The sequence below is a fragment of the Gymnoscopelus braueri genome (genome assembly GCF_963280865.1).
Source record: "Gymnoscopelus braueri genome assembly, chromosome: 20".
NCBI lineage: Eukaryota > Metazoa > Chordata > Actinopteri > Myctophiformes > Myctophidae > Gymnoscopelus > Gymnoscopelus braueri.
The window spans coordinates 32,689,239-32,711,883 of record NC_137622.1 but is presented as its reverse complement, the minus strand read 5'-3'; the positions used below and the strand labels follow the sequence as shown (position 1 = coordinate 32,711,883).

The window sequence follows — 22,645 nt, the reverse complement described above, 5'->3', positions numbered from 1 at the left end:
CTTAAAAGTAATACAAGTCAGAAAAAGTAACTCATTTAAATAAAAGTACTTAAGTACTTTACTGAGTAAATGTACTCAGTTACTTTACACCACTGGTGAAATCAACAACTGTTGCAGAATTTCAATAATGGCCCGGATTTTCCACATAGACGGTGAGAGAGGCAAACAAACAGAGCCAAGAGGTAATTATTATACACCTGTCATGGAAAATGCTGAGCTGCACTTGAGGAGGTAGAACCACTAAGTTTCCTTATCTTCCGGGTGCTTTGGAAGCTTCCTCCACACGGAGCGGAGCTCAGTGTGTGTATGGACGGCTTGGCGAGACGATCTGCACCGCAGAGGAGAGGGAGGTCATTTAATGGATCTGTTTACATCACAACAACCACACCAACATCCGTGTAAAGTCTAGGTATCATGAAAGTACTTGATCATCCTGAACACGTTTTCCTATTACATCTGCGAGATTGTCCTCCGCCGTCCCGTCCGCAGTGTGAGAGGAAGTTCCATTCTATCCCGGAGGAGACTTTGAACAACAGGTGTACAGTATGTCAATTTTTGTTTCAGTGATATGACTTTGTGCAGACTTGTTATCCGTTACCTTTTCACAAGACTGGCTGCACAACTGCATCAGTGCACGTTTGTTGACTGAATATCGATTTTGCGCGTGAATGATCAGTTATTACTAGCCATACAATGACTGCTATTACATACTTTGCATGTATTCCATACATTACTGTATCTGTAAAGTAACTAAATCTATTCACTCAAGTACTGTACTTAAGTACAGTTTTGAGGTATTTTTACTTTTAGTATTTCCAAATTTCAGTACTTTTACTTCTACTCCACTACATCTCAGAGGCAAATATTGTACTTTTACTCCACTACAATTATTTGAAAACTTTAGTTACTAGTTACTGTAGATTTAGATGATTAATACAAAACATACATTAACCCTATTGTCCCTATATACATTTCGGCCATTTGAAAATAGCTGATCTAGAAGCTCAACAATGCATTGTGAGCTTGTAGATCGAGCTTGCAGATCTGCTATTTTCAAAAGATTTTTATTTAGTAAAACATGCGAGTACTTTTTCCACCACTGGTATCTGTCAACATCTCTGTCTGTCTGTCTGTCTGTCTGTCTGTCTGTTGTATTCACATTCCTGTCTAAATTCATTAGAATCGCCATAAGTAAACTAGAAATGTATATTTGTGCAAAGAAAACGTACACTATGTCTACTGTTGTGAGTTTGGTGAAGAGGAAATTAGTTGGTGCAATTTGAGACACTAAATGTAGCTTGATATTCCTAACCCCATACGTCTCATGCCTGTTTTTTTTCTAAAGATTATTCTAGTTAGTGCAATATCCTCACTGTCATCTCTTAATGACGCATGCATGCGTTACTTTCTTGAAGGTTATAATTCCCTGAAGTTGCCTTACTGGTATTTTACTGTGTGTGCTCATGAGCCAGACGGAGTCGGGTGGCCTGAGGCATTCAAACAATGAGGAAAAAGTTTCCTTATTTGGATGTGTGTGGAAGACAATCAGCACACATCTGATGTGTTCAGCCAAGCCTTCTTTTTCTCTTGTTTTGTAACTTATTTTTTATTATTTTGCTGATAGATCAGCCAAAGCCTTTTAACTGACTTTCCTGTGGACACGGCAAGAAGAGAAAAAGCACACATCTGAACACTCAACTTTTCCCCTCTACTTCGTCTTCTCAAACACTTGGTTTAACTTTCCCTAAGACGCTTCAAATGGAGCGTGACGTTCAGATAGGAACATGGCCAATGACAACCTTCATAATTATCAGGATTAAGCAGCTGAGCTCCACCCGGCCCTCTGTATCCTTAGAGGGTGGGAGCCCTGTTAGGATAGGTTGAGCCCTTGTTGTTTTTGCCCGTCCTGTTCCCACTCTCTCCACAAGTTAACCTTTCACCCTGGCCGAGGCGCCCTGCAGGGTTTTAAGTCTCAGACATCCTGGTCGCTGGGAGACTTGAATCTTGATTTATTGATTTAAGAAAAAAATAGGCCATGTTATGTATGTCCTCATGCCATACTTCCTCTTATCATATGACACAGTGGAAATGTGGCTCTGACTAAAGCCCAGCCTGGTGACTTAATTCTCATGGTCTTTTGATAGTCACATGACTGGTGTGGGTATGAAATATTTAGATTTTAAATTTGGGGAACTCGTTACTTATTTTGGAAATAATATGCTTGTCAATAGTGTCAATACAATTGGAATTCTTGGCAAGTTATGTCATTGCATACTAAGTGATGCCTTATTTGACTTCCCAATCTGCCCTCAGTGTAAAGTGCTGCCTCAGGCAGGTGTCTACCTGTGATGTGTGTGTGGTCATCCTGTGAGTGTTATGGCAGGCAGTGTGCCCATTGTGCAGTGTACCCCTTAGGGGTAGAGATCACTACCAGTCCTTTTAGTCAGAGCCCTGTCTCTATCCATCTCTGTACACAACTCCACAGTAGCTAAGACGTTCAATGCTGTGACTAACAGTAGCTTGGCCCAGAGGTGCTGTGGCTTCCATTCTTATTATTCACTTTCTGAAGATCTGTAAGTCATGAATAAAACATAATTCACCTTTTTAAATGACTTCTAGTAAAAAGTGACTAGTCAGTATTTGATCAATGTTGTCCCTCTTTTACAGCCCCTGGATCGGGCTGGTTAGCCTGTGCACAGGACCTGCGCAGTGACGATGCCCCAGGCTGCAGACATGATTAACCTGGCCTTCCTGACTGACAGTGAGCGTGAGGTGATCCTCGAGGTCCTGCGTAGGGACGAGGAGCTCAGGCAGGCTGAGGGGCAGCGCGTACGGTGAGAAGAACAAGCTTTGTATCCACTCCACTGACATAATGAGCTGCTTAACGTACGGAACCCACCAGATGCTTGTCCACACACACACGCTTTGTTGTGCACGACTGTTCTCACCAGCAGCGACCAGTGAGAACGGCTGCATTAACTTGGGAGCGGAAGTGAAGCAGTGTCCATGCGCTTACACTTGCACATTTGGTGGGTTCCTTTTTACCTAAAGTTTAGGTAAAAAAGGAACCTTCCCAACTCACAAGTGTAAGCACACAGACCTTGGTTTAGATCCTAAACCATTATGATCTCTAGAGACATAGTGTAATGAAACAAGCACTACTTTGACGGGGACTACCTTTAAGTCACAAAGGTGGCGTCTAAACACATGCAAGTGTCACGGCTCTTGTTCCATCTACTTAGCACTTTGCAGTCATCATGGATTAAAGTTCTCAGTCGCCACGACTGATTTCAGTCATTTGGATTCCATAGAAGCCACCATGTCTTCTATGGAAGCATGTTGCACAATAGAAGCCAGCATTTCTTCTATCGAAGTATGTTGTGCAATAGAAACCAGCATTTCTTCTATGGAAGCATGTTGCACAGCGAAAATAGCCAGTCTACAAGCTCTCAATTGAGAGCTTGTAGATAAGCTATTTTCGGTTATTATTTTAAGATGAGAGCATTTGAAGTGGTCAGACTAGCAATATGTTCAGAAGCATCTTCCATAAAACCCTAATGGTCTCGGATGTTTAATAAAAGCAAAGGTTAAAGCCTCAATCTGTGATTTCACCTGCCTGTTTGGCAGTATGTAGAACAGCATAAAACATCATCATTTTACATATTGTGCACATATTGTTTAGGAAACAGCACTATTGTGGGGGGCTCCTTTCACACTGTTTCACAAATCTCACATTAGGACGGCCATACAACATTTTTCAGTCGTGAGAGTACATTTTTGCTTTATACATGAGTCTGGTACTTACATGTCTGCCTTATTATGATCTTTCTAGAATCACAGGGCTGTTCTCTGTGTGCTAAAACTAAGACCCTTGTCCTCAGGCTAGCAATGTGTTTTGCAGATGAGTTTAAGTGTTTCTTGTTTCAGGAAGCTGAAGGCAGAGATGCTGGACATCAAGAGGAAGGGGGCCAAGCGCGCCAGTGGAAGGTACAGTCAACGCAGCTGTGGCCGCTGCCAGGAGCCTCTGAGTCGCCTGACTCTCACCTCTAGCCAATGTAGGGCATGTAAACACCATGTGTGCCGGAACTGCCGAACACCCCAGCCCAGTGGATCCTGGCTGTGCAGTGTGTGTGCCAAAGAGTCGTAAGAGACTCCCTTTTTTGTGTATATTACTTGACTGACCATAGTCTCGTGTAGCCAGACAATCAGAGATCTCCACCTACGTCTATTAACATTATTAGAAAGACTGCTTTACAGAACCAGTATAACGACTTTAGGGTAGTGCTTTATATTGTGATGGTATCTGGATTGGTTTCCAAAGCAGTGGGCGTAGGTTTGTTAACAGAGGTTTTCTCCGCTGTTGTAGCCCCTACATTGAATTTGGAATGTCACCATATTATCGGTAGACTAGACGGAGATCTCCGGTGGCTACTACGCAAGAGTTGACTGTGGCACCATCATCACTCGCAAATCCTGCATCTGTTTAAGAACCTTCATTGCAATAATGAAGTAAATGATTTTGTTTTGTAGGGATATAAAGAAAAGCACAGGGGACTGGTTCTATGACCAAAGGGTCAACCGTTTCTCCACTACTCCTGGACATGACCTGGTGAGAAGCTCCCTAAAAAAGAAACCTCCATGTGAGTACAGAAAGAGGGCATATACTGTTCAACAAGGAAGTTAAACAGAGCTCTGCCTGGGCCGAAAGGAATGTCTGGGTCATTGGAATGTTGTCAGAAATAAACGGTATGCGGAAATAGTACAAGGAAAAGGAAACAAAGTAGTCATTCCTTTCTGCGAGTAGGCTCGTGTGATTTAACCGCTTTAAACCTGGTGTCCCTAGTTTGGGCATGTCATTACAGGTGAACATATTCAAAACTTCCCCCCAAATTCTAAATAACAAAAGTGGCCAATCTACAAGCTGATCAGCTATTTTCTCTATTCGTCTTATGACAAAGTATACTGTACAGGCCAGGGCTTAAGTTAAATATTTGTCTTGTCACGCAGTGAAAAAGAGGGAGACAATGGGAGAACTGCTGTTAAAGAATCCAGAGTTGAACCCCAGCCTCCCCACCCCCGTGCCTCGACCCAGACAGAAAGATCAGACAATGAACAAGAGGTGATGAATCACATGAATTTTGTAATTGAATTCCTGAAATATATTCTACACTAATGTTTGATTTGTGGATTCATGAAATTTCCAACCAGTGCTGACACATTCTCCTTGACAGTCCACCACCAAGTGAAAATTCTGGATCTGTTGCGTCGAGGGAGTCTTACACTGCGAAGGAGCATGTTGAGTCGAAGGACCCGCAACAACGCAGCGACACAGAGTCTGCAGAAAAAGCCAGTCTGTGCAGTGCTAAAGCGGAGACCGAATCTGGTCGTGGGACGCCTGACCTACCGAGGTAAATTAACATACAGAGGTACAAATGTAATAGCGCTACATGCTAGTTTGACAACATTTTTAAATTGATATCATCTTCCAGGGAAGAGAAGACTGTGGGTCGATCAAGTCCAGCTGGATCCAGTGCTTCCAGTCTGACCGCCCCAATCAAACCTGACAGAGTCAGCATTGACAGCTCCAACTCTTTAGCAAACACTGTGAGAGACCCTACTAAACGTGCATTTTGTATACTGTAGCTCGTTCAATAACAGTTTGACTTCACAGTTGATCTGTACCTGAAGTTAGAGGCCGACTGTAACTTAATTTACCCCTTACTGTAGGACTCAGAGGCTAAACAGGTCAGTTCGAGTTCTGAGGCCCATGGAAGTCCCATGGAAGTCGATGGACTTTTCAAGAAGAGTATCAAACGCAGTCCAAAGCATCCAGGTAAGCGTACAAAAAGTTGTATGCCTTTTTTCCCAAGCATTGGAGAATTCTGGTGTCAGATTGAGCTGTGTTATCTAGGCTACTTTCTTATGTTTTAACAGAGCACACGTCAGCCCTGGACCTCCGTGAGGAGGGAGGTGGCAAGCCATCACAGGCCTCTATGGGCAACAGGAGCCATTCTGTGCCAGGCCTTGATTTGCAGGTGAATATTTAACCTCCCTTTCTCCTTCACAATTTCTAATCATGGTATCTGTCCTATTTGATCAATAAATCATCCATCAGTCCAACCAACAAGGACAGGTTGACGGGGAAAGATGCCGTTGTATCCATGACTTATAATTGTTTACTTTACTACTACAGGAAGGCGAGGAGGAAGATGAGGATATTGATAACTTGGTTAGCATTCATAGAAAGACGGTGAACTCAAGTACCTCCAGTCTGGCCAGTTCAAAGGTAAAACTAACTGTTCTGTCATTGATCTTTCTCCTAATGCTGTGTTCACACACTAACGAAACAACCAAGCTTGGCTAGCTACATTGCTGCCTGGTCGCCATTGAAGCCACACTGCGTACATGAAAAGGGTAACGTTAGCACCGGGAACTGTACGTTTTTCTTCCTTTTACGGAACGGAGCAGGAATCGTGGAGAGAGAAGGGGAGTTTTTTTTTTGCATAGCACAGCATCATGCAGTGACAAGTGTCGGGCGTTAGCTTGTAGCTTCATGTCCCTATCTTCATTGAAAATGTCTTGTAGCATGTTGCCTTGATGGCGTTTGATCACAGCATTGCTGAACAGCAAACGACAGCAGTGTTGGAGCTTGTCAAAATGGAAATCTATGTTGGATAAGTTTCACAGTCATTTATTGTGTCACCAAACAGGATGTGGTGTGAAGTTAATGTGACATTGTCTAAATATGTTTCTCTAGTTACCAGTGCACAGCCTTAGGGAACCCAAATCTAAAAACTAAAGCGGACCAAGTACAGAGCCGACACCGGTCAAGTTGACTAAGTATAGAGGGTTACATGATTTGGTTTAAAATCTCCTTTTTAAGATTGATGTGTGTATGGTTTAAAGTAACTAAGAATTATTCAACAACAGTATCTCATCCCAGGTCTCTCATGTTTCTCCAGGGCACGTTGGGCAGTATGATGAGTATCTACAGTGAGAATGGGGACTATGACAGTGTAGAAGTGAGTGGGGACATCATCTTCTCTCTCAGCTATGATGAACATACCCAGAGCTTGAATGTCTTCATCAAGGAGTGCCAGCGGCTGGCCCATGGGGACTCCTCTCGGAAGCGCTCAAACCCGTAAGTAGACACTAGCTAGCACTCCACTGAGCCAGGTTACTGTGGGGATCGACCAAAGCACAGCAAAAAGTGTAACTTTCAGCATAGTGGAAACCCTGCGTGTTGAATAGCCTTCTCTTCTTATCCATAACACTGTTCAGTACTGATGAGGTGATTCAAAGTTACAGCATTTAATTCCCCCATATATGGTCATTTATTTGCTGTATAGCTGTTCCAATGTCTGTCATTTCAACCCTTCAAACTAAAGGCTGCAGAAGTGTTGACTCAACACAACGTGACTCCAAGAAATCTTTGTTTACTCCATACACACCCCTAACTTGACTTTGATCAACTTAGATAAGGGGGCTGCTGTGTTTACATAATGACTTCCTAGAGGTGATTACTCGAGTTCCACAGGAAATTGAAAGTCAACAGACATTTTTTAATCCCATTTATTTGAGAAATGCAGGGATTGCGGAAGGTTGTGGTGGGTTTGCTGCACCAATTATAAAACATTTTATTAGGACAATTTAACCCCCTTTTTTCCCCCCCACTTATTACACAGGACCTAAATAGAAACAAGCCCTGGGCTTATTGGGTTATCATTTTAGTATTCTTTTGTATAAATCTGTGCCACAGTTTTTTGCCAACTGTTAATAAAGTAATCAATCAATCAATATTGTTTTTCAGATATGTCAAATGCTACCTTCTCCCAGAGAAGACCCGGCAAAGCAAAAGGAAAACCAGTACCAAGAGGAACACGGTGAATCCCATCTTCAAAGAGACATTGAAGGTGATTAAACACCTTATATACTTCATTGATTTGGGTCCCGCAGGGGTCTCTACTTGGCCTCCCCACCTTTTTTCCCCCTCTTCAACAAATCCCCAGCCGATCTAGCTTGTAGATAGCCTGTTTTCGACTAATGTTCGCCCCAGAATAGGGATTCGCTAAAGTGTGATGGCCAGAGGCTGTGGACTTAATGACACTCCCTGATTACTGATCCCACTCCATGTCTCGTTTAGATAATGACTCCACCTACAGAGACCTTTTAAGATTGATGTTGACATTGTAGACGGCAAACCAATATTGATTTTATTGCCGTCTTGTTCGTCCTACAAATGTATAGAAGAAACTTAAATACAGTGGCAGAAGGCATAAGAATGAATAGCCTTAACAAGCTCTTTCTATCGTTTATAAAACATTATATAACAATATAACATTACAGGTAAGAAATTGAGTGAAATGGTTGCAATTAGTGCCTCCTGAGGATATGTATTTGAAACTGTGGTCATAATAATTTCAGTTCAGTTTTGATGTCAATATTCAAATAATGTGCAAATAACTATTGCTTTCTATTTAATAACAGTTGTGCTATTTGATTTAATCTGGTTTAACACTTTATAGTTCAGGAGGTTGACACAAAGTTTGACAATGTTTTATCATTAAATTGAACAGTACAATAAATTCTTCTGTTTTCACATAACACCTGTAGTGGCTTTGCGTACCTCCCATTTGAGAAACACTGATTCCCATGAGACACTCCCTGTCCTCTTCCAGTATACCATCGGTCGTTCACAGCTGCCGACCCGTTCCATTTTGCTGTCGGTGTGGCACCACGGTCGCATCAGCCGCAACGCCTTCCTGGGTGAGGTGGAGGTTGCCCTGGACTGCCAGGACCTGGACTCTCCTCAGGAGGAATGTGTTCCACTCATGGGCAAGGTATGTCACGGAATGGGCTTTTAACTTAGAAACACTCTATATACTTAGTAAACTTGACCTGAGTTGGCTCTGTACTTTGTCCTCAAATTTTTCCCTCTACACCAAATGTCTTTGCTGAAAATAGCCGAGTTAGAGCTTATAGATCTGCCATTTTCAACAAATGTTAACCCCAGAATAGGGATGCTCGGATTCAAGTGGTTAATGGTGCCTGTTCTCATTGTAATCTAGTAGTAACATGGTTCTCTTACATACAGGCAGTGCCTGCCCAGGCTTCCATCTTTGCTCAGTACAGAGGAGAGCTGGTAATCTCCTTGAAGTACATCACACCCAAAAAGCCAACAGATGACAAAAGCAAAGGTAAGGTACTACTTGTACAAGAGCGTAGCAGACACGCACAATCAGCTCTAAGCTGTGTTTTAATGCGAGTGTCGATGTCTCCCTCTAGGCAAAAAGGCAAAGGCTGAAGAAGGGGGAGAGCTGCACGTCCTGATTAAAGAGGCAAAGAGTCTGACGGCAATGAAATCTGGGGGCACATCGGATTCCTTCGTGAAAGGGTTAGTGGCAAACCTCGCACCCTTAACACATTGCATGCCAGTCGCGTAGATCTACGCGAACCTATTTAAAGCCGCAGCGTGCCAGTCGCGTAGATCTACGCGAACCGCCGATTCCCATGTTAAGTGCCCCAGGTGCACTTTCCGAATTTTTTTGATCCATTTCCGTTTCCGGTTTCCGGTCGGAAACGGAATTATTCAGGTTCCGGTTTTTTCGATCGTATCCGCTTCCTGTCTGGGATCCTGTTTAAAACTCGATTTTCTCTGGTTGTTGTTTTTCTCCTCGCTGATCACTGTTTACCGTTGATCGGCTGTAGCTTCAAGATGGCGGCACGGATTTGGAAACTGTTTTCGCTGGTTGTTTCTCACGGATCCGCTGTGTGTTTAGAACCAAATGAACGCGCACTTTTAACTTATTTAGCGAGGTCTGTGGCGACATGAAAAAAACTAAAAAACAACAATAAAACGCTGGCACTGGTGAGTACATTATGAGATTAAACTCTGGCATGGAATGTGTTAACGGTAACAGGAAGAGTGGGCACTAAGGAAGAGTGTGCACCTCGATGTAAAATTGGCTATTTGGCCCAAAATGTTAAAACTTTTAATATAAAAAAAATGGTTAAGTAATGTAAAGTATTGTCAAATTGAGCATTTGACAATTAGGGTCTAGTATTTATTTTTGCTTCAAATTGCTACAAAACCTGTATATCCAATCATTTTGGGCATAAACAATAAGTTGAAGGGTAAATGTAAGTCTGATAACGATTTACCGTGCATCTTCAAATCATGTATACTTTACATTACTTAAGACCATTTTTCAAATATATATATATTTTTAACATTTTGGACAAAATAGTACATTTTACGTCGAGGTGCCCACTCTTCCTTAGTGCCCACTCTCCTTGTATCCGCCCTTAACATGTCAATCCGTTTTATAAGCAAATGTCACTTATCTAAACACTCATTTGTTCTGCCACCACAGATACTTATTACCAGCGAAGGCCAAGTCCACAAAGAGGAAGACCCCAGTGGTGAAGAAGAGTCTGAATCCTCAATATGACCACACGTTTGTATACAAGGAGCTGAGCCTGGAGCAGCTTGGAGACATGTGTCTGGATTTGACTGTGTGGGACAGAGAGGCCCTGTCTAGTAATGACTTTTTGGGAGGGGTTCGCCTCAGCACTGGCACAGGTACGTATATCATTTTGAACATGAATGCATTTGTCCTGCTAGTTCAGGGCCCAAAGGACCATACTGGCATCAATACATGTCATTGTCTATTCACGGCTTCAGCCATACACAGGAAAACAAAATATTTCCCTGTTTATGGCTTTATTTTTAGACCCCCCCCCCCTCCATAGTCATTAAAATGTTTGCCTCTTTAACCTGTAGAAGCCATTTAGCCTTTGTAGAAAGGCTAAATGGTATTATCCATGTCCAAATGTAATAATTTTTTGTCAGAGGAGCAGGTTACGAATTTCCATTACAGTAAAGCCTCATTCAAAGAAAGGGTTTTTACCCTGCTGAGAAAAGGTCTTTCAGTAAAAGTCAGTCACCATGCCCAATAGCAGAGTGTACACATTTATTCACTACGTAATTTCTGCCTCTGCAGGCATTCTGACAACTGGGAAGGAGGAAGTGGAAATGGACTCTGTTGGAGAGGAGATTAGTCTCTGGCAGAAGATGATGCAGTACCCTGACTCATGGGCAGAGGGTACTCTTCTGCTGCGCTCCTCTATGGGTAAGACCCAGGCCAAATGAGGACACAACTATAAACTCCAAACTGGAACTCAAAGAGGTGTGTGGACACCAAGATGGGGACATGCTGACAAGAGGCAATTTGTGAGATTGACTTAAATTAATTTGCAAGCCAAGCTGACCAGCTTGGCTTGTCTGAACAAACATTAATATTATTTACTGTAAGCTAACAGATGGCTTATGTGCCTGCTGAACACTAAAGCTCATGACGCATGCCTCTATGTATGACACAAATATTTAAAGTCTTAAAATAACATTGGCCATATTCACACAATTATGTCAGAACAGCATGGCTGTCATGTGAATAGTCAATTGTCTGCCATTTGGGCCTCTTCACAAAGCACCAACGTTATTGCTGGAATTCATTGTTTTCTTGTCACTGTTGAAAATGTGCCATAAGCATTGCAGCCATATGCTCTTGCTTTATTTTATTTAAGTGCCTCAATGCACTTTAGGGTTGGTTTCAACTAATAATATATTTTTGCAATTCAAAAATCCCACGGCATTCATAAAATAAATGGAGTAATGTTGCATTATGATTTCCTACTTGGCAAACTGATCATTATACTGTAAATGTTGGTGTTTAAAAACATGCAGTACTAACGTGGTCCATGGTAATTCATTTTTTGGCAAGCTTCATACATTTATGTAAACGTATCTTGTATTTATAGAATTTGCACAAAATCTATATTTTTTATCAAATTAAATTTTTATTTGTAGACCTAATCTGAGTGTCCATCAGCATTATCTAAATGTTGGATTTAAATATTCTATTCTATCTAATAAAAACATGACAAACAGGAAAATGTCTGCATCTGTTTTTAACAATGTACAAACCAGCTGGTTCCAAAGACTGGCTATCTTCCAGAATGTGTTTCCTCTATAATTGTAGCAAGGTCATTTGGTTTTGTCTCCACAGCCATTTCACCATTTTAATTCCAGTGCTAAAACGGTTCAATGAAAGATAACTAAAAGCTATAATTTTCTTCTTGTATTTTTCCTAGCAATGTGGACTATGAGCGTCCACTGCAGGTGAATCAATGTACATGTAACCACTAACGGCATTGTTGTATAATCATGATGACATTTGAATGGAAGGAACTGCATTATTCTTTGGTCCTCATCTTCCATGTAACATTCTGGGCAATGTAACATTCTGGGCAATATATCAATGGTATATCAATATCATGATATGAGACTAGATATCTTGGGATTTGGGATATCATATCAGGATATGTCGTATTACTTAAGCCCTATTTTATATTTTCAAAAATAGGAAAATAGCTCACACTCACTTGCGAATATATATATATATTTTTTTACAATATCCATAGGTATTTGGTCAAGGTATTTGGTCAAATACATCATATTTGATTTGGTCAATATCACCCATATTTTATCTGTACTTTTGCCATCCACGTCAGTCACTAATGGTGCTGATCAATGTGTTCCTGTAGCTATAGGGAGCTCTGTTCACCTAATCACAGAAGTCTCTGTGGAGCTCCAGTCTTTCTCGCTCCTCTTCGTCCAACAGGGAGTTGTCAATGTATGAAAAGAGCTCCTCTGAGGTCACGGTGGTCCTGAATCTCTCTCGGTCTATTCCACGTTCATCCAGCAGCACCATGCTGAAGTAGGATCTGGTGATTCTGAAGATTTGTCTACGCCACAACACAAAATACAGTTAGCAGCTCATTTGGTTAAACTTAATGAGCTGCATATTTGAGAGTGAACCCTTGAGTGGTTCAGGTTGCCAGCCACCTGTTACCTCAGGCCCTCGATAACTTCAGAGTCGAGCTGTTTCTCTTTGATGCGACCGTGCTCCCGAGGCGGTGAGTCGAGGAGTTCAATCACTGTCACATGTCTCAGATCTAAGCCACAGTCTAATTTCTAAACGGGGTGCAAAAATTAAACAATTTTTTTAGTGAGCGTGCCAAATATGTCATAGCAAACTTGAATAAATGCACTCTTTCTCCAATGACCTTTTTGGTGAATATTTTCTGAGAACGCCCTCATGGACGATGTGTTTTTCTCACCTGTATCATAATGTTCTGCATCTTGTAATCTGGGTCAGTTATGTCGGGTGCTGATACAATCAACAGTCTCCTCTTTTCATAGAACTGATCCAGTAGCGCACCGGCCGTCTTCACATCGGTCTTAAATTGCATTGCTGCACATACACGTTCATACAAGAAACTACAGTAAGGTTTCTCACACCATCCTTGATGCATCGCAGCTTCATAACCATAACATCATTCAGTGGTTTTCAAACTTTTCTGGGGCCCAAGGCACACCAATGGGCAAGTCGAAATCTCAAGGCATACAGTGTGCACAAAGCACTGGCATCGTAAATGAAAAAAGAATAACTTTTTGTATTGTTACAGTATAATTGTGTGTGGTTGTCACAAAATCTCTTGTCTCCCAGCACGCCAGTGTGCCTCAGCACAGAGTTTGGCAACCTCTGACAAATGTAATTTGATTGTCATCAATACTTACAAACGCATTGAGCAGGCTCTCCACTCCAGTTGCGGTTGGACTGGCACACTCTGCTAGACAAGCCCTTCCTCTCAAATCCCCCATCACAGTGGTGCTCGCACACCGCGCCATAGTTGTTCCCATCGGAGTCACAGGTCAGGTAGCCATGCAGAGGTGCTTTGAGTTCATGACACCTTCTCACTGGAAGTAATAATGCAACTTTGTCAATAGTAGATTGTATTCACCACATAGGTTTAACCCATTAAGACCGGGAACGCATCTGTGTCATTTTAGATTTCTTTGGCTATTCAAAAATAGCAGATCTACAAGCTCATAGCGCGGTGCCGTGCTACGAGCTTGTAGATCTGCTATTTTTCAAAAATCTTAAAGGTTTGTTTAAATCTTTGATTATATGTATTTTTAAAGCTAACATTTTTAATAATAATAATAATGAATTGCATTTTTATAGTGCTTTTCCAAGTGCTCAAAGCGCTTTTTGGTTCATTCATTCATACAGGGGGGGGGGGGACATTGATTGTTTTTTTACTCAAATCTTTGCTTCTGGGGGGTCCCTGGAACACGCGGCCAAATACATCATTTTGGGGGTCCTTGACATAAAAAGGTTTCAGGACCGCTGCTTTAGAAACATAGGTTCTTTTCAAAAAACTGTTAGGATTTAGAATACTTTTTGTAGAATCGGCCTCAGGTCTTAATGGGTTAATATTTTAAATACAGCATTTTGTTTTGTTTTTGTTTTTTCAAAATTATGAAGCATTTTTGTGCCTTACCTTCAACACGGACAATGAACTTGCAGGCAGCCCTGTTCCTGGCTTGGTCATAGACTTTGTAGCGCACAATGTTTGCTCCCTCTTTAAAGTCGGTGTCTGGCCCCTGGTCTACGAGTATCACACTTAAGAGACAACAAGACAGATGTTTCACTCCATGTCATTTGTAAAGCACAAAGGAGAAGGACGGGAAACTGCAGAAGTGACATACTCAAGTGATTTATCAGCAGTATCCGTGGCAACAGGGGGGTCCCAGGTTACCCTGGCAGTTAGTTTCCCAGGTTCCGCGACCTTGACTCGAGATAAAGGGCACCTGATCTTTGGTGGATCGTAGTCTGGATAGACAAGAAAATCTATTCGTAAATACAATTGCAACCGTTTTCTTTTTCTTATATATTCAAGTAAAAAAAGAAAGAAAAAAAAAGTAAATGCCACGAGTTGTGTATTAACATCCACTGTTGGCCTGTGGGTTAATTGCATCAATTCCTTTTTATGGAGAGGGGAATTTGTGGGCTGGGAGATAATACCCTATGGTGCTGGAGGCAGTCAGAGAACAGAGGGGCAGGAAATATGTGAAAGACAGAGCTGCAAGATGAAAATGTTTGTTTTATTTTGTGTGGGTGGGAGACGGCATGCTTGGGGCGCTGGGTTATAAAAGATTGAAAGAACAACAGACAAATACAGAAAGCTGCAGATGGATTGAATCGTGTTCCTCAGTGGAGCATTAAACGTAAACGGTCGAGTTGACAGTGGTATTTTATAGCTGATGGGGAAATCAATTCAAACACTGCTTACTTTCAATTTCGAACAAGATGTTTTTTTTTTTATTTTTGATCAGCGAGTCTAGAGCACATCTTTTCAAAGTGGGGGATGCTTGGGGGTCCAACTTGCATCGTTACCGAAAAGGCATGTGCCCAATGGGCACCAGTCTAGTAATAATAATCATCATAACAATAACAAATTATAATAAAAAATAATAGTAGTAATACATTAATTTAAACAAATTCATAACGTTAGTAATTCATATTCATAACTAGTTTAGCCACTTTCAACCTGATGTCCTTATTTTGGGCATGTCATTATTTTTCAAACATTCAAACATCTAGCAAAAACAGCAGATCTACAAGCTCACATAATGCATTTTGATGTAGTGTCTATTTTGTCTTTTTTTCCCTGCTATTATTTCTTGTTATTATACAATAAGGGGGCCGCATCCAGAGGATAGCTATTTGGGGGTCCTTGGCATGGAAAGGTTTGGGAACCCCTGATCTAGAGCTTGACATGTACCTGAACAAACGGGTTCAATCCCACTCCATGACCCTGTAACCAGACAGGTGCGTGAGTGTACCCCTTCAAAACGGTAACCAGGCTTACAGATGAAGTCACACCTGGAGTCTGCCACAAAGCCTTGGGTACAGGTGTACCTGCCATGAAAGATCAGGGGTAGCACATGGCAACGCACCTCTGAAGAAACAAGTTTGACGAGTAGAGATTAAAACAATTTTGTAGCATTGCGTCACAAGTGTAAAAAAATAAATCTACACAGAAAAAGGAGGACAAAACATCTTTTGGATTTACGGCTTCCACTTACTTCGGCAGTGAGCCGTGCCGGACCAGCGGCGGTTGGCCAGACACTGAATGGAGCTCTTCCCCAGCAGTCTGTATCCACGGTCACAGCTCAGTTCACAACGGGTGCCCAGTGTGCTGCGGTAGTTTCCTCCGCGAGGGGAGTAGCAGGTCACCTCCCCATTGGGCATATTGGGAGAATGACACCAATGTGGGTCTGTATAATAAAGGTAATATGAGTCTACCAGAGCACAACAAACATGTCCTCATATTAACCTTGAACCCTCATTATATTACAGTACATTGAAAACAAATAGTAAGTAGCTTAAAGTAATACTAGGTAACGTTTTCAACAAAACTAAAGTTAAATTGTATATCTTTTGTGAGTGGCAAAAGTTTCACAACACCCACTCCATGAATTTCACCCCCGGAAGCCTTTTATTTATATATTTTCTATTGAACGTGGACGGGGGGGACTTTCCCGGGAAAATGACGTTCCTGGCCAACGTCATGACGTCGTGGCCGACGTCCTGGCCGACGTCATGACATCGGCCAGGAACTACCGCAACGGTTTCCTGTTTGGCCAGGAACTACCGCGCTAATAACAAAAAGGAACCTCACGCTGATTTTAAGAGAATGTAGAATTGGAAGATCGAAAAAGAACAGAAAAAGAAAACACAGCTCATGGTAACTAATGCTCCACTGGCTAAGAGAAACGATCCGTAGATAGTATAAAACAATTAAAAGATCGCTTTTTGAAACGCTTCCGGCTTCCGGTGAAAACGAATGGAATTCTGGGTAATCGAGGACTACGGAAATTGTATGCAGTGACGGTAGTGACCAGCAGAGGTTGCTAAAAATCGTTATTTGTGATTCTGCATTGTACAACTTTAAAGGACCATACCGGCATCAATATGTGTCAGCAAAAGCTTTGGCTTTATTTTTAGATGCATGTTTACATTTTTGCCATTAAAACATGACCAAACTTGTGTCCAGAATGTTGCGGGGGAAGGGTACACAGCAGGGGCCGAGGCCATGAAAAGAGGTTTAAAACGAATTACCAAACTTATCTAAATAATTGAGTCAATGCTGTCTGAACCTCACTGCATTAAAAGAGCACTTCACCCATTTTTAACCTTATCTTCATTTAATTGGTGCGCACTAATACTCATTATAAGATAGCACAATTTCTGTCTACTTGTTCTGCGTCTTGAGGGGTGAGCTGTGGAGAGTTCAGAAATATGCCTAGCAATGAAATCATCGGTAGGCAGGTTTGGTCATTTCAAACTAGATTTCAAACTGATGGCTAACGGAACAAATGACTGGCCATGTCGCTCAGTCTTGTGCCAGTGTACGATGAGCCTGTCGGTGAAGGTGCTCCTCATCCCTGCAGGCATACACCTATAATTAAGGTGTCCTCTCTTACTTACTATTGTAGTCTAGTCTTGGAGTGTAGTCCTCCTCTTCTGGTTCCAACTCATTGTAGTCGCTGCTATCATGTGTGGTCCCAGAGATACCTAAAACAAACAGACGTTAATGTATTTAAAAATGAATTAACATACTTGTGCTCTTGTGTGCAACTATGCTCCTTTTCCCCCTTTTTTTCCCTTTCTTTCTTCTTTTTTGGGGGGAACGGTATGGTCTAGCATTGATGCAAAGGATTTCCCCATATAAGCTAATTTCCACAAACTTAATTCAGGTCCCTTCACTGAGCAGCTCAATAACTTTCCACACCAGACACCTGGATATGTAATCTGTGAAGCAGACTGCAAGCCCACAGGGAGCTCCCCAGGACTATGGGTTTTAAAGCATACTCGACACTATGCATACCTACCATAGACATAGCGGCTACACTTTAAAGGAAAGGACACACCAATGTCATAAAGTAGGCTTAAATTAAACAGTTTTGGTGCTTCAAACATCACCCTTCCTACTGCCCCTCATTGATACATAGTCATAGTTGAAGCATGTGGTGCATTGGTTATTTCACCAGCATGGTGACAGACCAGTATGTCTTCATTTGACACTTTGAATTTGTTCCTTAACAAGTTCCCAAGTAAAAATGGCAAAAACAAGAGCCCTATAAAATCTGCACTGGCTGAATCGAACTTTCCGTACAGTGAGTCTCCCCGACCACCATCCTACTCAGCATTTGTGGTTCATGAACGCGATCCCTCTCCCTTGAAGATCTCCAATGACTGCATGTTTAGAGATGAGTGCCACGCAGCCTGAGACTTTCCAGTCCTTAAACCTTCACGCAACCCACCTCAAATCAGATTCTTTGTAAAGGGCTGCTACACTAACTTTAACACCCAAATGAAGTTTATCTGAATAAAGTTCCAAATTATGTCAGTGTCGGCACATTCAACAGTCAGCGGGTGCCCCCTTTGGAAAATGTTCTGGAATGTTCCAGTGATTTTAGTATTTCACCTCATCAGCTTTTTCTTAATGACTTATGTGTTCCATATGCACTGGCATGTTCTCAGACTTAACGCTCATGTCTCCCTTAACAGCAAATTAGGCACAGAGGAAATAAAGAAGCTATAAGATCAACAGCCCTATTCTTTCTGATATTACTGTCTGTTTACAAGAAAAGGCTTAAGTAATGTGATACAAGTGAAAACTACATGTAGGCTTTGCTTGGCCAGATAAAACCCAGACAAGAATGAACTTGTATAGAATACAAACGTCCTGAATAAGTGTCTCACAACCAATAGTGGCTGCCCCTTTTTCCATTACACACACAGTAAAATCCTTAGTGTTCATTTATCTCTGAAACTGCAAAAAATGGTCCTTTAGTGCCTTTAGTGATCAGTTTTTTACACGTTTAGAGTTAAAAGAACACTCAGGGGTTTGCAGTGTAGACTATACTGAGGTAGTCTTGTTGGAGGGGCTGAAGAATAGCCAGACTCTGACACATCATGCATCAGAAAGACCAGGCACTAATCCCACTACTCTCAGGACTGATGCAACCAGGAAGACACACATGCAGGGAGAGGGGTGGGGGATGGCGGACCAGGCAACTCCGCAATTAACTGCTGACTAACATGTTTCATTTATCTTTGAAAGGTTTAAAATGTCATTGCTGAGAATTTATCCTTCAAGGAGGACAGTAGACAATCTGACAATGAACGTGAGTAAAACAACAAGCATTAAATCCTGCAGACACCTTATCTGGGTGGATGCATTTGGGTGGATCTAAGGTCATGTCACTCACTTGGATCAAATGATGGCTCTGCCACAGCAAGTCACTAATTAAGTAGTAGTGATCTGTGTTGTGCTGTAATTATACAAAGATCTAAGGGGGACAAGGACATGAATGTTCAGAATCGGAAGAATCACCTAAACACACACACGCACACGCACACACACACACACAGAGAGCTTTGGATGTATGTAGCCTATGTATATATATTATTTTATTCCATTCCAGTGTGTGTGTGTGTGTGTGTGTGTGTGTGTGTGTGTGTGTGTGTGTGTGTGTGTGTGTGTGTGTGTGTGTGTGTGTGTGTGTGTGTGTGTGTGTGTGTGTGTGTGTGTGTGTGTGTGTGTGTGTGTGTGTGTGTGTGTGTGTGTGCGTGCGTGCGTGCGTGCGTGCGTGCGTAGATGATGCTCTGTGCTATATACTGTTTCTGACTGTTCACAAGCACCTGCTGAGGAACTATGGATAGCTAGTAGTAGCTAAACATGGTAGCCTACAAATAAGCATCTTTACTCTTTGTTTAAGAATAATGTAGGCTATTCTGTAGGGTATCAAGAAGACTCACTCCAAAACCAACTCACCCCATTGCTAGGAAAACTCACTCCGGAAAACTCACCCCACAGGGTAGGAAAACTCACCCCCAAGATTTTCGGGGGTAGGAAAACTCACCCCAGGACCTGAGAAAACTCACTCCGGAAAACTCACCCCAATGGTTTTTAACTTTGTGAGCTTTCCATTTTCACAGAATGCTTGGGGTAAAACTTTTTCAGTCATCCGCGGACTTCTTTTTTTCGCCGATAAAGTATAGTTTTGGACCATGACGGAGGCGCGCCGACTCAGCAGACCTTGAGGCTGAGGAGTTGCGCCCGAGCGCCTCCAGGCGCGAGTGCCCGCAACGACCAGCCGATGGTCTGCTAGTCGAATCAGCGCCGTCCGAGTTATGTACCGATAGGGACAGAATAGTAATTTCTTTTGGTGGGGACTGCGTTTGCCCCACTGACTGCGTTTGCCCCAACTGCCACTCAAAGTGACTACTGGCCAATCACAGTGCGTCTCCCCCGGGGTGAGTTTTCCTACCCCCGGGGTGAGTTTTCCTACCCCCGGGGTGAGTGTTCCGGAGTGAGTTTTCTCAGGTCCTGGGGTGAGTTTACCCACCCCCCGGGGTGAGTGTTCCTAGCTCCGGGGTGAGTTTTCCTTTTTGAGTTGGGGTGAGTTGGTTTTGGAGTGAGTCTTCTTGTATTCTGTTGTAGGCTACATGGTCCCAGTACAGATAGCCTACAAATAAAATGAATAAACAAAAAAAAAAAAACATCTGTGACATCATAGAGTTAAAGGTTGTGAGTATCGTTTAGATTGAGTCCAAGTAGGCTCTTCAGTCCTCAATCGACTGCTCCACGTGTCTTCTGAAAACAATCTGCACATCTGTATCTAATACACTGCAGCTGGTATTTCCTCTGCGCGCACAGGGAAAAAAGACAGAAAATGAAAACATCTGCATTCAGGAAGACTATCTCAAGGCTTTGGTTTGCGTAATACAAAAGTATCAGCAGCTTTTTGTGTAGCCAGTGGTGGAAAAAGTACTCAGATCTTTTACTTAAGTAAAAGTATCGATACTGCAATTTAGAAATACTCTTGTTACAGGTATAAGTTCGGCATTCAACATTTACTTGAGTAAAACTTAAAGTACAAAGGCATTGGCATCAAAATGTACTTAAAGCACCAAGTAAAGTAAAAGTAAAAAGTACTCATTATGCACAATGTCCCATTTCAAATGTTTTCAAGTCTATAAAGTGTTTAATATTTCTTTGAAAATAGCAGATCTACAAGCTCACAACACATCACTTCAAATTGTCGAAATGTATATAGGGCTGAAGTGGGGTAATGCATGTTTTGTAATAATAATCAAAATCTACAAAGTAACTAGTAACTAAAGTTTTCTAAAAATTTGTTGTGGAGTAAAAAGTACAATATTTGGCTCTGAGATGTAGTGGAGAAGTAAAAGTATTGAAAATTGGAAATACTGCAGTAAAGTAAAAGTACCTCGAAATCGTACCTAAGTACAGTACTGAAGTAAATGTACGTAGTTACTTTATAGCCACTGAGTCAGCAGCTTTTTGTGTAGCCTATCCTATCTATTCAATTATTATGTGTGAAGATCTGGTGAAGGTGAATAAAATGCCATTTGCAAATACCATAAGAGAAGTGAAGAGACAGGCTCTTTTCTTACCGTCGTTGTTAAGACCCAGCAACTCACCTGTGAAATATAAAATGAATACAGCAATCCAGTTGGGTGACATGGTCAAACTTATTTGTCTTCAAGCACACCAGAGTAATAAATTATTACTAATAATGGCTTCATTTGATAGATTTAAAATTGTGTTATCCTATTGTGCAGAGGCCAGACTCCGAGATGAAATAAGTTCATCCAGAGTTGACAAACTACGTATTTTATTTAACCTAATAATAAAAACCTATGCGGAGTCTCTTCTAGTCAGACCAGTGTCTTCGCAGTTTTCGACCCAAATGATGATCAGCGTTGCCAGGTTTTGTGAGAGAAACAAGCAACCAGGTCTAGACCGTCTAGGAAAACAAGCCCAAACGAAACAACTTTACTTGGGTCACATCATGAGCACTTTAAACCTACGCGTCGGCTATATTAAAATAGCCGATCTACAAGCTCGTGACGCACTGTGAGCTTGTAGATCGGCTATTTTCAAAAACTCTTGCAATAAAATGTGGAATATTTGGAATGTTTTTGAAACATTCTAACAACACAAATGCTGCCTGGCACAAAACATTTTAATGAAAATATTTGAGAACCACTGGTTTAGATAATAATTTTAAAAAAATTGGAAGAAAGCCTAAGCAAGTACAGGTTAGAAACAAGCCAAAAAAAAACGCATTCAACTGTTAAGTAGTCAATCAATCAAAAGCTAACAGAAAAAGAAGTCCAAAGTAGCTTATAATAAGCGGACATGGCAACACTGATGATGATCCTTCTTTCTACTTCGTCAAGAAAACCCAATTCCGCTTGGTGGCGCTGTGACACTTCTAAAAAAAACAACTGTTTAGGTTGGCTGCTACCTCCCATATTTCCATGAAGATAAATATAGCCTATAATTAGATATTTATCAAACTCCACTCCTCCAAACAGCACTTACTTGTACAAAAGCCTTTGGGACTCAAATGAACAAATGAAATCAAATAATGCAACAAATGAAATAATAATAATGGGAACGTGATAGATTCATTTGCCCAATCCACACTACAAACATGATTGTCATATATTATATGATAGTCATAGATGATCTTCAACCTGAAGTTTGCACTTTCTCCCTTTTTGGCCCAAAGTCCTCCTTACCCCATGGCTACGGATGTTATGATTATGTACGGCCTATCAGAAGTACCCGTATCTTCCGTATTGTTCAATAAAAAGCATTTGAATCCAATCGGTGGCCATTTTCTTCGTAC

The 22,645-nt window shown here is 41.6% G+C and overlaps 2 protein-coding genes across 5 annotated transcripts; one reads left to right on the top strand and one right to left on the bottom strand.

Moving 5' to 3' along the window:
• Window positions 1-204: 204 nt before the first annotated feature.
• sytl4 (synaptotagmin-like 4) lies at window positions 205-11,955 on the top strand. Of its 3 annotated transcripts, none has more exons than XM_080415482.1 (17): window positions 205-536; window positions 2,668-2,834; window positions 3,928-4,143; window positions 4,531-4,640; window positions 5,008-5,119; window positions 5,232-5,408; window positions 5,490-5,604; window positions 5,728-5,833; window positions 5,935-6,035; window positions 6,194-6,286; window positions 6,963-7,141; window positions 7,811-7,913; window positions 8,679-8,840; window positions 9,095-9,197; window positions 9,286-9,394; window positions 10,374-10,582; window positions 11,004-11,955. In XM_080415482.1, the coding sequence occupies exons 2-17, from the start codon at window positions 2,716-2,718 to the stop codon at window positions 11,150-11,152; spliced, it is 2,163 nt and encodes a 720-aa protein (XP_080271608.1). In that variant the 5' UTR covers window positions 205-536; window positions 2,668-2,715; the 3' UTR covers window positions 11,153-11,955. The 3 variants fall into 3 exon arrangements, with proteins under 3 accessions (XP_080271608.1, XP_080271609.1, XP_080271607.1); XM_080415483.1 differs by having other exon boundaries at window positions 206-543; window positions 3,928-3,987; XM_080415481.1 differs by having other exon boundaries at window positions 206-543.
• Window positions 11,793-21,685, bottom strand: srpx2 (sushi-repeat containing protein X-linked 2). 2 transcript variants are annotated; one of them, XM_080415484.1, is made up of 10 exons: window positions 21,429-21,685; window positions 17,403-17,489; window positions 15,998-16,189; window positions 15,694-15,870; window positions 14,618-14,741; window positions 14,410-14,531; window positions 13,643-13,822; window positions 13,183-13,316; window positions 12,915-13,036; window positions 11,793-12,807 (listed from the first exon to the last, which is right to left on the bottom strand). In XM_080415484.1, exons 1-10 carry the CDS (start codon window positions 21,469-21,471, stop codon window positions 12,627-12,629), a joined length of 1,362 nt encoding a protein of 453 aa, XP_080271610.1. In that variant the 5' UTR covers window positions 21,472-21,685; the 3' UTR covers window positions 11,793-12,626. The 2 variants fall into 2 exon arrangements, with proteins under 2 accessions (XP_080271610.1, XP_080271611.1); XM_080415485.1 differs by lacking the exon at window positions 21,429-21,685 and adding an exon at window positions 19,190-19,296.
• Window positions 21,686-22,645: the final 960 nt, after the last annotated feature.